Raw genomic sequence first — 17265 nt, forward strand, 5'->3', positions numbered from 1 at the left:
ATCCCCTGTTCTCCAGTGGTTTGAGAAATACATCGCACATGAGTACAAAAGCCCTGCCTGCCACAGACTGGTCATGAGAGTGCAAGTGTGGAGGATGGAAGTGTGAAGGAGGGACATGATGGGAAGCTTTTTGACTAGACTTCAGATTTGTTAAGTTGGACTAAGAACAAAAAAGGGCAAACGTTAATTTGTAAACAAATCATAGGACTGAAATGGCGGATATTGCAAGTGTGCTTGAGAATCAGAGCAACGCTGCTCCAGACCGAGACGCCAGTGGACGAGCTAAGGAGGACACTGCGGGTCAGCCGTGTTCGGTTCCACTTGAAGGAGACGATTCTGTATTTTACAACGAAGGAGAGGAAATTCCGCAGCAAACTCTTGACTCCATTTGGGCGCCACGTTCAGGAGAACCATTCTGGCCGGAAAAACTTAATTCTGCTCCTCAGATTTACAATTCAGGAGCTCAGGCATCATGTCACCATATTGGGCTAATGGAAGCAAGCTCTGAGCTTGACAGTGTTGCGTTGCTGAAAGAAATGGAAAGCAAAATGGAAAACAAAGTAAATAATGCACCATCTACAGACACTGACGCGCACGTCGAGACAGCGGATAACAGCCGGATAAAACACTCTGAAGAGCTTTCAGTGCCTCCAGTGGTACCACTCAGAGGGTCTATGCCTGCTGGAGCTGCTCAGATGAAGAAAAGAGGTAGGAAATTGGACAGAGCCGAGCACAAGGACTATCAATAGGTATAATTGTCCATAAATAGTAATACAGAATAAGGACTTTTGCAATATGAATACCTTTACAGAAGGCTGTATAAGTGAGTTTTAAAGCCAATTACAAATCATGAAACTCAAATCAGTATGAAGAAAAAACATTGAGAGGAGCTAGACTTAAATAAAGGTCTAGACTCTTCTACAGGGATGCCAGATACGTAGGTGATTATAAATCATAAGTCATTACATTTATAGAGTATATTGATAGGATGTTCAGCACAATTAAGTCTCGATGATAACACACACACACACACACACACACACACACACACACACACACACACACACACACACACACACACACACACACACACACACACACATGATCTTATTCCTGAACTGATACAATACAAATTTCCATCCGGGTTTTGAAGAAGCCTCACACAATCCAAAAACTCACAATAATAAGTCCTACTTACAGCCGTCACTTCAAAGGTTGTACTTATATCATGCTTACACTTAAATGTATAAATGTATAAAAATGATTATTAAACTAAATAAACTTTTGGTTATTCAAATAATTAGCATTAAACTATTTGGAAGTAGTTTACAGTTAGAACTGTCAGTCAAACATAACAGAACAAATCATCAGACAAAAGCTTTGCCCTCTTATTGATTTGACAATTAGTGGATTGATGATTTGTGGAATAAATTAAAGCTGTGATATATAACTTTTTTTAAACATGTGTAACAAGTGTATCCAGTGCTGGAATAGTGATATATTTTCAAAAAAGCTTCAGGAAAACAGTGATTTGAACTATTTTCATGTACTAAATTTCAAATTTCTGCTTACATTTATTTCTGGCCCAGAAATGAGCTTATTCCCAGTTAAAACAGAGATCTGCCTATTATATATAAGGGGCAACTCACAAGTACATAGGGTCAGTTAAATTTCTCAATTACAGGCTTTTCATTTTGCCTAATAGCAGAACGATTTCCAAGAATCAGAACTGATGACTCAAAATGACAAACAGCTCCTTTAAATTCTAAAGTGCTGTCTGATTTTTCTAGCCGACTCATACACGGAAGAGAGCAGCGACTTTTTGCCTGATGAGTCCAGAGAAACAGGACTACCAGAAGAAAGCAGTGAGAGCCTGGAGGAAGTGGAACAGGAAGATGGGCTAGACGTGATGTATGATTCCAACAACAAACCATTTAATCACCTGATGCATGCAAAGTATGGAACAGTATCATACCGGAGAATTCGGAGAGGACAAACAAAGAAGAGGATTGAGATGTTCGAATCTATGATGCAGCTGTGAAAACCTTGTACATAACTAACACACACACACACACACACACACACACACACACACACACACACACACACACACACACACACACACACACACACACACACACACAAACAACATCTTGTACATGATAACACAAGACTTTTGGGTGCTTTGAGAAAAATACTACTTAATAAGTCAGCTAGCATAGATACACACTAGGCTTCTGAGCTGAAACATGTGAGCAAATAACATTCTTAGGTAATTAAACACTACAGTTCTTGGTAACAAAAGAGGATGAAAGTTTAATCCTACTGGAAAAAATCCCCCCTTACTGGAATTTGGCTCATAGTATTAATGTAGCGTGCAATAAATCCAAGCTGTAATGTATAAGGTCCACTTCATTTCTATAAGAACACCAAACATTCCTATACTCACACTTACACACTATACACACTGGGCAAATATGGATTTATATATCGTCACATTGTAATATTATAGCAAGTATAACAAAGCAGTGTGAGTTTTTATTTGGTGCTGTAGTTAATCTGTTTGGCAATAAAACACTGACTGTGGTGCAGTGCAGATCGTCAGCTTTAATTCATGCATCAATAATCTATGATTACACTTAAAATTAAGAGCGTATGTCTTTTTTGTTATCCCGACACATCGTATTGGCAAAAAAAAAAAAAAAGAAAATTGATAAATGACATTAAGGACTCAGTGGAATGACAGGTGGCAATAAATAAATAAGTAAGCAAGTAAGTAAGTAAGTAAGTAAGTAAGTAAGTAAGTAAGTAAGTAAGTAAATAAATAAATAAATAAATAGATAAATTAAAAAATCAAAAGTATAATTATTGTAGTAGCATAAGCAATTATTAGTTATATATATATATATTATATATATATTTTTTTAATTCCATAAATATATATTTATTAATAAAATCCAAAAAGTTCAGAAACCTATTTATTATATGGCAAGTTACTACAAAGATTTAACATCACTTCATGTTTTGATAATGATAAGGCATTCTAACATGCCAAGAGAGGAATAGGTATACTTATTATATTCATACATCAATAATCTAGAAAACAAGGGCAAATCTAGGAAAGACTCATATCACCAGCTTATAAATTTAAATAGAGGTCAAGTTGTCAGGCACAACATTTCTAAGCTATTGCTACGAATGCCATGCTGGGAAGCGTAACCATGTATACATGATCTGTAACTTTGAGCCAGCGATCGTTCTGTGATCGTTCGGATTTGTACTTGGAACAGATGATCAACTGGTCAATTCATGTCAAGACGTCAAGAAGCATTTATTATCGTTTCAACCACATATAGCTGACGCAGTACACAGTGAAAAAAAAGAAAAGAAAAAAGGTCACAACACAAAGCTATGGACTATAAAACTAAGTTGTCCTAGCTACATAAAGTGCATGGTGTCCAACCTGGTGCTAACAGTGCAGACAGACGACACAAACACTACAGGACAAATACATAAAATAGCACCAACCAGTGTTGTCTGAACCAGAAATGCTGTCCAGCATTTCCATACTCGAACACCCATTTATTGTAGGACAGAATGTCACTTCATGCATTGTACATAAGGAATAAAGCATTGTTATATAAGAAAATGAATCAACAATGAATCAATGGAGTGATTCAATCCAACACAAAGCAGAGTTACTGTTAACTTGGAAGTTGATTATTTCCCTATAACAGCATGGTATAGAGCAATAATCCAATTTACTATATAGCTTATATAGAAATGATTTATTTCCCTATGTCAACCTCTACATATACAGAAAGAAGGTACTTTCCTCAATTACACAGAAACAATACGTTTCCTGTTAAGTGTTACTGTAACCACATGATCTCTCCTGAGGAAGCACTTTTTTTTTTATTCAATTAGTGTTTTAATTTTGTGTAACATAAATGATGAATGGAGTATAGAATAGTATGAATACATGGTATACATAGTATATTACTACTACTAATAGCATAATAACATTGTACTGGCATACTTCATGGAAAAAGACAAGATTCGTTTGTCTATTTTAGCTGCTTCATACTGGTCAGGGTGGAAACTGGAAACACTGGGTCTGGGTGCAAAGAGGGGAAAAGTCCTGAAGGAGGCAGCAATCCATAGCAAGATGACAAGAAGAAATGGGTTAAGGGTAAAGTATGAGAAGAGAACAATATAAAACTTACCATTTAGGCTGCCAAGAGACCTATGGCAACATTAGAGGAGCAGGAGGAAGATCTAGGAAGTAAGTATTTCTCGCTTGTTGTTGACAATCATCTCATGTTCTCTCACATCTCACAGTCTACATTAATCACCCAAATCATGTGGCCAAATGTATTATGGTCTTATACTGTAACTGTATAAGACATGTATGGTACAATAACAAGAAAGCTAATCACCCATACACCACATTGCCCATGGTGAAGCATGGTTACGGTGGCATGGTATGGAGCTTCCTTCTCTTCGGCTTGGACTAAAAGCTCTAGCCAAGATAGAGGGAATATATATTATATCCAAATACCATTGCATTTCAGTAACAAAAAACCCTGCAGGCCTCAGCTAGACAGATGAAGATGAAGAAAAATCTCACTTTTCAGCACGATAACAATCTAAAGCACAAATCCAAATCAACAAAGAAACAGCATTAGAAGGTGATCAATGGTTTGTAATAAAGCCCCAATCTAAATCCCACTAAAAACCTGTGGATGACATGAAAAGGGCTGCCCACAGAAGATCGGTAGCGCTTACAAAAATACCGAGTGCTGTATTACAAGGAAAATAAAAATGTGCACAGATTTTCCCCCCAAGACATTAAATTTTTTGTTATTTGTAAAATTAGATGAAAGGTGAATAAACATCTGACATAATTTATCTTGATTACATTTTTGTGCATTTATTGAATTAACACTGAATTAACTGAACAAACAATTACAGAGCGCACTCTGGTCGGCACTATTTTTATGTCCTGTAGTGTTTTGTGTCGTCTGTCTGCACTGTTCTTGGTCTTGAACTGTTTGCACTAAGTTACACACTAACGCACATTATGTGGCTATGACAACTTACATATCAGTCCTTAACTCCATGTTGTTTTATGTAGCATCACGTTGTCTCATTTCACTATGTACTGCTTCAGCTATATATGGTAAAAATGACAATAAAAGCTTCTTGATTTGTTTCACCCCTCATCACATCACAATTTCAACTCCAGCCCATGTTGACTCTCTTGATACATTTTATGATATTTTGTTGGAAGAGATTGGACCTATTGCATAAAATGTTTTATTGGTGAATCTAATATCCCTTAATTAATCATACAAACACTGCAACCTAAAAAAGTGGATTTAATTTTTAATAAAGTCAGATTGATTTGTTCTTAACATCCAGAATCAGCAGCTAAAAAAATGTTGAGCAGAAAAAAAAAGCAAAACCCCAAACATTCTTTAGAAACGTTGTAACAGCGCCCTCTAGTGTCAATAGAGAATGTTTACAGCATAAATGTTAAATCTGCCTGTTTAATGGCTGTAAACAATAGAATTATTATTAGAAGCAAGTCCTGTGTAAACAAACCAGGTTTACTCCATAATAATGAAATTTATACTGACAATGTACCGGAATCAATGATATAATATCCAAGTACCACTGCAAAACCTGTTTTTTTTTTTAACCAGGCACTTTTAATGCTTGCTCTTGTTTCAACCAAGCAAAAAATAAAATCCAAAAAGTTTAAAAAATTCCCCCCCAAAACACATGATCCATGTACATATATATATAGCTGCTCTTAAAATGATCCGGGACCAAAACAAATAAAAAACAAACAAACAAACAAACAACAACAACAAAAAAAAAAAAAACAGCACCAACCCTTAAAACAGTCCTTTTAATCAAATTACAGTCTCTGCATGCATCTGTTTATACTTCATTTACACCCTATGTAACATAACGTCTTCATCCCGACAAAGTGAGATTAAGAGAAAACTCCTGCGTGAGTGTCTCCGGGGCTCACTGTGCGTAGTAGTGTGTGAAATGCCATTGCTGATAGGAGTTGGATGCGTCACATGACTTCATGGAGATGTCTCCTGTAGATCCTGCCTCCAGACACATACGTTGATGATGTACCTCGGCAATCAGATGCTCTGCCTAACACACACACACACACACACACACACACACACACACACACACACACACACACACACACACACACACACACACACACACACACACCAGAGGGGGGACACTCTGAAAACTTTGCAAATGTTAAGAAAAATAGACTGAAATCTAGTAAATTTAGCAAGTTTTATTAATTCACAATAAGAACTGATTAATTAGCCAGACAACCGGACACTTTTTTAACTCTGGACTTGCACAGCACAGTGCCAGTTTATACACTATTTACTGGACACTTTAAGGACAATCTTTAAAAACCATACACTTTTATGTACATGTATATTTATGCATATGTATATAGATTATTTCTCCTTTTTTTCATATTTTTATATAGTTTTTTTATATAGTTTTCTTATATAGTTTATACTTTTTTAAATTATTTTATTATTATTTTATTATTATTTATTTTATTTATTTTTTTGGTTTTTTTTTTATACTTTTATTCTAATACCAGACAGTTGCATTTCACTGTCGTACCCTGTATGTATCTGTGTGTGACAAATAAAATTTTGATTTTGATTTGAACCGTTTCAGAATGTGACTGTGGGGATTTGTGTTCAGGAGCATTAGTGAGATCAGGAGCTCTGGGGTTCAGTCAGCATTCCAGTTCATCTCAAAGGTGTTTAGCGGGGTTGAGGTCAGTGCTCTGTGTAGGACCTCGAGGTTCTTGCACTTCAACCTTTAAAATCATGTCTTCATGAAACTCACCTTGTGCACAGGTGCACTGTCCTGCTGGAACAGGTTTGGGCTCCATACTTTCAGTGAAGGAAAATGTAATATATTCTATAGTATACAGAGATAAACTAGACAGTTTTGTGCTCCCAACTTTGTTTGCAGAAGAACCACATATGGGTGTGATGATCAGGTGTCCACAAAACGCTGGCCTTAGAGTGTATTCGATATTTTATAAACATTAAACAACTTGAAGCAATCTAGTAAATTTCACCCAATAGTGTGTATCGTGAATAGTTTTTGTTAGACCGCATTTTTCATAATTAATCAACAGAATACATCATCATATGCCTTAAATGATGGCCCTTCTTCTTCTACTGCTTTTCCTGTTAGGGGTCACCACAACAAATCATCAGCTTCCACCTAACTCGATCCTCAGCACCCTCTACTCTTGCACCAATCATCAGTTTCCACCTAACTCTTTCTTCAGCATCCTCCACTCTCTTACCAGTTACCTTCATGTCCTCTTTTTACACGTCCATATATCTCCTCTTTGCCCTTCCTCTTGACCTCTTACCTGCAGCTCCATCTCCAACATCCTTCTACCAATAATACCATCTCTCTCCTCTGTACATGTCCAAACCATCTAAATCTATCCTCTCTGTCCTCGTCCCCAAAACAGCCAACCTGAGCCGTCCCTCTGACGCGCTCGTTCCTAATCCTGTCCGTCCTCGTCTCTCCTAAAGAGAACCTCAACATCCTCATCTCTGCTACCTCTATCTCTGCCTCGTGTCTTTTCCTCACTGCTACAGTCTCTACCCCATACAGCACTTTTCCTTTGAAAATTATGGCCCTTCTATTATTCACAAAAGATGTTTCTGAAGGCCCTCACTTTGTTGATTTAATCAGCCTTGTTGATCTTCTTTGCTCAGAACTTCAGTAAAGTCAGTAGAGATAAGTGACAATGATAGGTGATAAGTATCTAGCTTGTCCAGCAATGACATACCAGAAATTTATTGGACTTGTGCAGCCAGCGATGGTGTGCCTTAGTGTTGTCACATGGTTCCAAAGCCACGCCTCTTCCTGTGGCTTGTGGAGACACGCAAGTAATGTTCTGGCGGAGTGTTCTCACCCAGCTATAGCTGAAATGTTGGTTCTGAAAGATGAAGGACGAAGACAACAGTTAGCGTCTTACAATATTGTCCTACACGCTGGAATTTGTGTCCAATCGTAATATTTGTAGAATATCAGCCAATATGCTTCATCATTACAAGCATGCTATTGTTAGTGTTTAAAATGTTTGTTCAATATGACGTGGCTAACGTGTATTGAAATAAAATGTTAAGATAACTGTTACCACAGTGTCTACGACTAAAGATCAGACTTCAGTACTGTCAGTTTATCGACGTTTAAACTGTTACAGAGCTTTTCTGTGGTAACAATCAGAGACCTGCAACATTTTTAAAACAAGTTTAATAACAGCTAACCTCATATTCGTTATAAATCTAAACACAAATATCACAACGTAAAGCAATAAAAGACTGTTACCTGTTTGCTAAGATCACAGATCTCGAAAGATAAAGAGCCGTTTTCTTGCACCAGACATTTCCTATTGCCAACGTTAAAAACCTAAAAAAAAATAAAAATAAAAATAAAACAGGGTTGAATGGTCACTATTTACAGAGTGAGAGAGAGAGAGAGAGAGAGAGAGAGAGAGAGAGATGGGGTGCACTGTGATTTTAAAACAATGTGTTTTTGTTGCTTTGGCCCTGACTCTCTAAAACAAAGGCTTCAATCACAATACGAGGCGAGTGGAAGACCTGCAGTGACAGAGCGCCCTTGTCTACGATTAACAATAGCCATGTCATGTGACTGAGAAAAACAAAACCTTATTAGCATGTGGATGATATTACAGAGGATGGCTCAGCATTTTCATGAATAACCAACAGTAAAAAACTTGGGCACTAGAAGTGATTAAGGTGATCAGAAGGTTTATGTGTTCATATCCCAGGGACACCAAACTGCCACTCCTGGGCCCATGAGCAAGGCCCTACTGTAAATCCTCAATTGCTCAAGCGTATAAATAAGATAAATGTCAGTCGTGCTGGATAAATGCCATAAATGTAAATGAAGAAATATGATAAAAAAATATCACAACAATATTTGCTATGACACTTTCTATAATACTTCTATTATACAGGATGCTGGCTAAGAAATTGTGGAAGAGGAAAAAAAGAAAAACAAACAAACAAACAAAAAAAAACCAAATAGAGATAAAAATAAAAAATATCATACAAAGTGGATAATTTATTAAAATAAATACACTACAAGTGAATTTAAGAACTTAATTTTCAATTTTGCTTAAAAAAAAGTTTAACAATAAATATTTTTTATGTAACTGTATTTTTTTTAATATTAAAAAAAATGTCATAAGTTCTCAATATCTCTGAAATGTTTATCAATTTGGTATCTTAAATTATAATTATAATGTTTAAAAATCTGTTATTTCACCTAGAAACTCTTAAAATGGACAAAATGACAAAATAAACTTATATTAAATGTTTTTAAATCATTTAGACTTTGCTGTCATTCCTCTCCTGTGACAATGCTGTACTTACAAGGCCTTCAGCTTTGACGAGTGGAGCCTCCAGCTCGGGGTAGATGTTCTCCAAATACCACTTAAAGCTCTTGCAATGGAGCTTCTCCCGCAGCTGGATCTGTGCTGTGAGGTTCCCTATGTTTATCACGTTTTTATCCAGCAGGTGTAGATAACTGTGGCCGTAGAAGATCTCTTTATACTCGTCCAGCCAGACCTCAGCCACACGAGCAAGGTTTCTCTCCACCGTCCTCTGACGATCCTTAGGGAAGCCGTACGGGTTCTCGCCACGGAAAATATGACCCACGCGGGAGCACGGGATGATCTCGATCTCGCCACCACACATCCAGATCTGAGGACAGGAAATCAGTCTGGTTATTTTAACTACGGTGAAGGCAAATCGGCCTTTAAATTATTTGCACTGGATCTATGATAATCTGATAAACTTCATAGAATAGAATAGGATGGGGCATGAAAGCCTTTATTATCACCACATATACATTACAGCACAGTGGAATTCTTTTCTTCACATACCCCAACTGAGGAGGTTGGGGTCAGAGTGCAGGGGCAGCTATGATACTATGTGATTATAATTCACATCCATACTAAAAGTGTGTAGTATATGTTCTTATTCATTGTGTTACATTGGTACAATGGGTCTCTGTGACTGAACATGCCAAGGTAAGAGGTGATAAGACTCAGACAACCGTAGTCTTGCTTCTGTCTTCTCTCTCTATTATTGCCCCTTTTCCACCGAGGCAGTTTGAATGCTGGTTCGGAGGCTAATTTAAAACCAGTTCTTTCTTTTTCAACACCCAAAGCACCGGCTCTGAACCAGGAAAAGTGGTTCTTAAGTATCACCAAAACATTGCTGGTCTAGACTTAAGAACCACTTGTGTCAGGTGCAGACCATCTGTAGGTGAAAAGGCTGATCTGAAAATACTCAACACAAAAACACTAAGAATCCCTTGTCAGAATTCAGCAATCTGCCAAAGATTACTACAAGTAGTTATTTCATATTAGGATCAGCTTTATCTCGGCTCCGACTGTGACAAAGAGCTGACAACGAACGAAGACTTGCTAATTAAAGGTGTCCTTAGAGAAAACTTCACCATGTCAAGTATGACACGTGGTTCTTTATTTCTGTGAAGAGTCAGCTGTAAAAGTCTCTGATTAAGTTACTAGTCAGTGATTATTCTTGTAGCTGAGACCAGCTATACTGCACTAGGTTGCACATATGGCCTTTATGTACTGTAGCTAGGACTAACTAACTTAAGTCCTTAGCTCTGTGTTGTTCTATGTAGCTCTGTCTTGGTTTTATGTAGCGACCATGGTCCTGGAGGAACACTGTCTCATTTCACTATGTACTGCATCTGTTGTACTGTATATGGTCGTATAAATTGTATATGACAATAAATGCTTTTTGACTTGAGCAGTATCAGAGCTGCTGTGGTGGGAAATGAACACCTTCAGACTAAACAGATTGCTTGATTCAGCAGCTCCATGTAATGAACATAACACAATAATGTGGAAATATGATGCAGCAAAGCCTTATATAAAAGCATGTTGTGGGATGTGAATGCTTAGTGGTTAAGGTGTTGGATTACTGATCAGAAGGTCATGAGTTCGAATCCCAGGTCCACAACTATATATATTATCCAAAGGACCTGCTGCTAAGAAACTGTGTTCATTCTAATGTTACTGCCCGAAATATTGTTTGAACATTCAGTATGTACACAGGTCGTCGGTCGGCGCTGTTTCTTACTGTTTATTGTCTTTTGTGTATTGCATTTTTTTGTACTATTTGTATTGTCTTGTAACTTTATGTCTGCACTGTTTTTTTTTTTTTGTCCTGCACTATCTTTTGTCCTGCACTGTCTTGTTTGTCTTGTCCTGCACTGTTTGCACCAGGTTGCACAGTTGCACTTTATGTGGCTAAGACTACTTACATGTCCTTAGCCCTGTCTTTGTTTTATGTAGCACCTTGATCCTGGAGAAACGTTGTCTCATTTCACTGTGTACTGCAACAGCTATATATGGTTGAAAGGACAATAAAAGCTTCTTGATTTGACTTGACTCTTGACTCATTACACACTAATCCTGTGTGATAGAAAAAATACGAAATGATGCATTAATAATACTTAACATTAATTAACATAAACTTTACCTTGAAAGAGATCTCCATATTCTCCCCTCCCCACACATCCAGGCCTGGATCGTACGTTCCCAGTTCATAAAAATACTTCCGATCGATAGAGAACAAACCTCCGGCCATCACCGGACACCTTAATAAACAACAATGAAAGTGAAAAACTAAAATGTACATGTTTATGTTAGATCCTGTCCAGACTAATCAGTCAGGGTGGGAAATGAACTGCATTATAGAAACTCTTCTTTAATAATGAGTCTGTATTACGATAAATATTACCGGAGAGGATCTGAGACTTTGACGTTGTTCTTGCTGATGAAATCGTTCGGTAGCGTGCTCCAACCGAACACTAAAGGCCATTTGAAAATGCCCCTTTGGAAATTGTCCACCATGACATAACTGTAAACACAGGCAGTGTGGAAAAAAGGTGAGTCGAATCCTTCAACATTAACCTACAGGTAGAGTTCTGTTATTTGTCTTCAACCATCTCGACTGAAGCTCTGGGGATCAGAGGATTTATGATTACTTAAGGTTGAGCTTTAAAGCTTGCATGCAGCCAAAAATCTAAATATTATTATCCTCTGATAGCTTCAAGCATGCTCATTTTTCTCCAGGTCGGGAAAAAACTAAGACACACGCTGGACCCCTCCGCAGTTCTGTCAGTCATTCTAGGGTCATATATAGAGTTTTATTATCAAAAAAAAAATAAATGTAACGAAAAGCAGTCAGTTAGTTAAACTGTACACTAAATTCAACCTTTCTGACTGACAGACTGATCTGTGATATAGCAGGACTTTAGATTTATTAGCAGTCTTGAACTACGAGAACACCTTCACAAGCCTAAATATTCTAACATATCACTACTTTGTGTGGTTTAGAAATTATATATCAGAGAGAACAAGAAGTACATCCAGGACAACATGGTAAGACAGAGGCACCACCGAGGCACCATGAATGTTGTACAAAATATACAACTTTAGCTTGATACACTTTAATACCACTTACTGGCCCTGTCTGACTTGTATAGGCTTAAAGAGCTGTGCACTTCACTCCAGAAATAAAGTGTCACCTCATGTCCTTGTCGTTGATGACCTCGATAACAGGACAGACGACCTTCCTGCGGTCTAGATACACTCTGTCCAGCAGCGGCTCCAACCAGCCCACATTACACTCGATATGAGAGTCCAGGAACGTCAGGACATCGCCTAAGGAAGAGAAGCACCGACACTGTACATTTTGATAAAGACGTCACCTTATCCAGAGAGACGGACAAGTGCTTTTAAGTCTCTCACACACACACACACACACTCTCACTCACCCTCTCACACACACTCTCACCCTCTTACACACAGTCTTACCCTCACACACACTCTCACTCACCCTCTCACACACTCTTACACACACTCACCCTCTCACACACAGTCTTACCCTCACACACACTCTCACTCACCCTCTCACACACACTCTCACCCTCCCTCTCACACACACTCTCACCCTCTTACACACACTCTCACCCTCTTACACACACTCTCACCCTCTCACACACACTCTCACTCACCCTCTTACACACACTCTCACTCACCCTCTTACACACACACTCACCCTCTTACACACACACTCACCCTCTTACACACACACACACACACACACACACACACACACACACTCACCCTCTTACACACACACACACACACTCACCCTCTTACACACTCACACACTCTCAGTCTCACACTCTCGGTCTCACTCTTTTACTAATACATGCTTTACAATAATATCTATGTATATTGCTAAGCAGACACTTTACCCCTTGCCTCAGCTGCCCCAGCCAGCCTCGCCCTGATCAGACCATGCCTCTCTTTGAGGCGAATGATCCGCACTTTAGGGAACTGAGACATGTAGATGTCCAGCTTGTCCTTCAGGTAGTCTACAACACAAAGAGAAGTAACCAGACACAGTAACTTACTACATAATGATTCTCCAGGGTTCCTGGTTCGACCTCAAGCTTAGACAACTGTCTGCGTGGGTTTCCCATGTTCCCTCTCTATCCGTGTGCGTTCCTCTGGTTTCCGCCCACCTCCCAAAAACATGCCAGTAGGCACACTGTCTATTCTACTCTAAATTGCCCCTAGGTGTTAAATGTATGTGTGCATGGTGCCTTGTGATGGAATGACATCCCATCCAAAGTCATACCTCTGCCTTCCTCTGGATCAACCGTGACACTGACCAGGATAAAGTGGTTCAGTAAAGAGAACTAAATCCTGGTTTGAAATCTTATCACAGACTGTATAAGTCACTTGTGCTTTATGTCAGTGTAATGAATTACAAATGCTCCATGCAGTTATGTGAAAGAGCAAACGAGTTGCCTGAATAGAATACAATAGAATAGAAAGCCTTTATTGGCAACGCATAGCTCTGCATAGATCAAAATTAGTTGCCGTTGAAAGGGAAGGAAATTTGGTACGATATTCGCAAAACCGAATATGTTGTATATCATTAGATCAACCAAATGGGTATACGTTTGATCTTAAGGCTTGTTGGGTTCATTTTGTGATGTAACAACATTCACTAGGTGTTCAGGACTAACTCAAACATCCAGTACGTTCATCTGACTACTCAGTTAAATTCTGTCCAAAGAATTTCAGAACAATTTCAGTACTTTAACAAAATAAGATTGTCTAGTATATAATATTTGTTGTCTTAATGAACCCTTCTCAACACACCTGGAGAAAAAAAAATCACGATGTCATTATCCAAAACACTTACAAAATGATTTAGATTTTTTTTTTTTACATTATATACTATCCAACAAAGCACAAGCTGATCAAGCAAAAAGCAAGCACCCAAAAAAACATTCCGATCTCATCCCAACACACACACATGCACCCTAGCCTTTCCCTTTGACACACCTTTTGTACTGCAGTCATCCACCAGTAGAACCTCTTTGAGCAGGTGAGGTGGGGACCTGTTCAGCACGCTGTGAACAGAGCGAAGCAGAGTGGACCACACCTCGTCCACAAAGCAGAAGATCACACTCGTCGTAGGAAGGTCATTGTGGACAAGCATTTGGGAGCACCTGAATCAGGACAAGGATGAGATTACTTTAAAATAAAAATCTATCTAATATATATATATATATATGCTTTGTGCCAATGTGTATTGTTAAGAGCAAAATACCAAATTGAGACATGAACAAAAAAAGGATTGTCCTTGTTGTAATTGCACATTAAGTAATCCTACCCATAAGGAATCACACTCTAGAAGCCCTGACCACCAGAGTACATACATGAACAGATACAGATATATTTAAAAAATTAATGAAAATAAAAGTGATCTACTCACGCTGGAGGTCGTGTGTCTGGAACAGCCCTGTCCACAGGAATCTGCTCGCTGAGGAACACATTGAAATAACCTTCGCTCCATCTGCGCTTGCTTTCTTCCTGATCATCCGGAGCCACGACCGCAGCCCAGCCAAACTGCCCCACTGCATGGGAATCCCTTGGTTTAAGGGTCGAATCCAGAGTCATGACCTTATGAAGCCCACCTTGTTTCGACACACCTGTAGAGTTCAAGAGCTCTCTGGTTTGGACTTTTGAAGCATTCAGAGGGGCTTGCGATGGTTTTCCTGAGACGTGAACTACAGCATTAACGGGCACCGAATCGGTCTTGTTATCTTTCACAACCGATTTATCAACAATCTGGACCTTCTGGATGGAGTTTTCCTGTTTCGCAGATCGTGTCGGTGTGTGAATGCTGTTTGATGAATCTTTTTGGACCTTTTTCAGTGTGCTGTCGGATTTATTAGACAAAACGACCTGCTGGGGTATTTTAATGTCCTGTGATGGTATTTGGTGGTCTATTGAAATGTTTGGTTGCAGTTTTTGCAGCTTTCCTTCCTGACCAGCAGATGGCGCCTTGGTTTTTGTAAGTACTCCTTTCTTCAAGTTTTCCCCAGCACCTGGAGTAACTTTGTTTCTTGGAGCGTTTTGCTTTTCCAAAGTTCCCTTGTGTCCAAATGATTTTGTATCTATGTGCACGTTGTTGGATTTGGACAAAGTTACAGATGAAATGTTACCACTGGACTTCTGTGCTGCTTTAATAATGCCAGGCTTTTTTCGCCTGTAAACCTCAACAACTGGTCTGTTAAGCTGATCTAAGCTTTGAGACGTCTCCATATCCGGGTTCACCTTCTGGACACGGTGATGTCTGACGTTTGGGTTGATTTTCTTGTCCAGTTCTCTTTCTTTCAGCACAAGATCTTTCATGAGCTGTCCATTCAAGTCTGCATTGGACAGCCTCAGTGCTGCCATGTCAAAAAGAAGCCACAATACAGAGGCAACAAAAACAAACGCCAGGACCCTTCCGCTCCCTCTTAAATACTTACTGATCTTCATTTGGAGATGTTTTGGTTTTATTGTTTTGGTTTTGAAACTCTATTTAAACTTTCACCAGAATGGAGTCGTGACTGCGTGGCATCATCTCACTCCAATCCTTCTCTGGATACTTTCTTGTCCCATTTTGTCCACATGAAGTCAAAAAAAGAAACCAAAACGTGACATTTACGCGTGAAAACAACTCGCGTGACACGTACGCTGTCCAGGTAACTTTACTAAGCGCGACATATCTTCCGGTTGCCAGATTGTAACAACTTACACTATTCACAATCATCGTTTTTTAACCTGATTATACTACTAGGAAAAAAATATCGTAACATACTATTTTGACGTAAAGGCGTGAACATCGGATATCCGTCATCATGAAGTAAAGCCTATGTAGTAGGATTATATAGAGATATAGTCAAAACGTAAATGGATGAATGTTTCCAATCTGGCAACCCGTATGAGAGGCACTCCTCCCATGTTCAACTAAACTCTAAAGCTCATATTTCATATATCTGATGAATGGAAATAGTTTCTAGTGTCAGCGTGTAAAGGTCGGGATTAATTGTCTGGGTAATAAAATTGTTCACGTTTAAAAATTTTAGATCTTAATTGTGTTGCCATGGATTATTCATAATGAGATTTTGTAGTCAAGGATCTTAGTCACACAGATCCTGGAAGAATCAGGGTCCTTTAAGGTGATTCTTTTTAACACGTGGTTACACGTGGATGACGTCATTTGACTTCAGGATGAGGCTGATGGGTACAGATTAGAATTGTAAATTGTACAATTGTAGAATTAGAATAGGAAATATGTATAGATAATAGTAAAACTAATAATAATAATTCTAATAATAATTCTAATAATAATAATAATAATAATAATAACTACTACTACTAATGGGGGTCACGGTGTCTTAGTGGTTAGCACGTTTGCCTCACACCTCCAGGGTTGGGGGTTCGATTCCCGCCTCCGCCTTGTGTGTGTGGAGTTTGCATGTTCTCCCCGTGCATCGGGGGTTTCCTCCGGGTACTCCGGTTTCCTCCCCCGGTCCAAAGACATGCATGGTAGGTTGATTGGCATCTCTGGAAAATTGTCCGTAGTGTGTGTGTGCCCTGCGATGGGTTGGCACTCCGTCCAGGGTGTATCCTGCCTTGATGCCCGATGACGCCTGAGATAGACACAGGCTCAGACCCGAGAAGTTCAGATAAGCGGTAGAAAATGAATGATACTACTACTACTACTACTACTACTACTACTACTA

General features: G+C 38.8%; 2 protein-coding genes across 2 annotated transcripts; one reads left to right on the forward strand and one right to left on the reverse strand.

Moving 5' to 3' along the window:
• The first annotated feature begins 20 nt into the window (after positions 1 to 20).
• Positions 21 to 5921, forward strand: LOC113660862. Its single transcript, XM_027174695.2, has 3 exons — positions 21 to 708; positions 1791 to 2048; positions 4077 to 5921. Exons 1-2 carry the CDS (start codon positions 213 to 215, stop codon positions 2039 to 2041), a joined length of 747 nt encoding a protein of 248 aa, XP_027030496.2. The 5' UTR covers positions 21 to 212; the 3' UTR covers positions 2042 to 2048; positions 4077 to 5921.
• Positions 5369 to 16238, reverse strand: LOC113660851 (polypeptide N-acetylgalactosaminyltransferase 5). Its single transcript, XM_027174681.2, has 10 exons — positions 14964 to 16238; positions 14531 to 14697; positions 13429 to 13548; positions 12694 to 12829; positions 11904 to 12023; positions 11643 to 11760; positions 9498 to 9827; positions 8428 to 8508; positions 7886 to 8035; positions 5369 to 6177 (listed from the first exon to the last, which is right to left on the reverse strand). The coding sequence occupies exons 1-10, from the start codon at positions 16013 to 16015 to the stop codon at positions 6040 to 6042; spliced, it is 2412 nt and encodes an 803-aa protein (XP_027030482.2). The 5' UTR covers positions 16016 to 16238; the 3' UTR covers positions 5369 to 6039.
• Between the last annotated feature and the right edge of the window lie 1027 nt (positions 16239 to 17265).

This window comes from Tachysurus fulvidraco, chromosome 6 (assembly GCF_022655615.1).
Source record: "Tachysurus fulvidraco isolate hzauxx_2018 chromosome 6, HZAU_PFXX_2.0, whole genome shotgun sequence".
Taxonomy (NCBI): domain Eukaryota; kingdom Metazoa; phylum Chordata; class Actinopteri; order Siluriformes; family Bagridae; genus Tachysurus; species Tachysurus fulvidraco.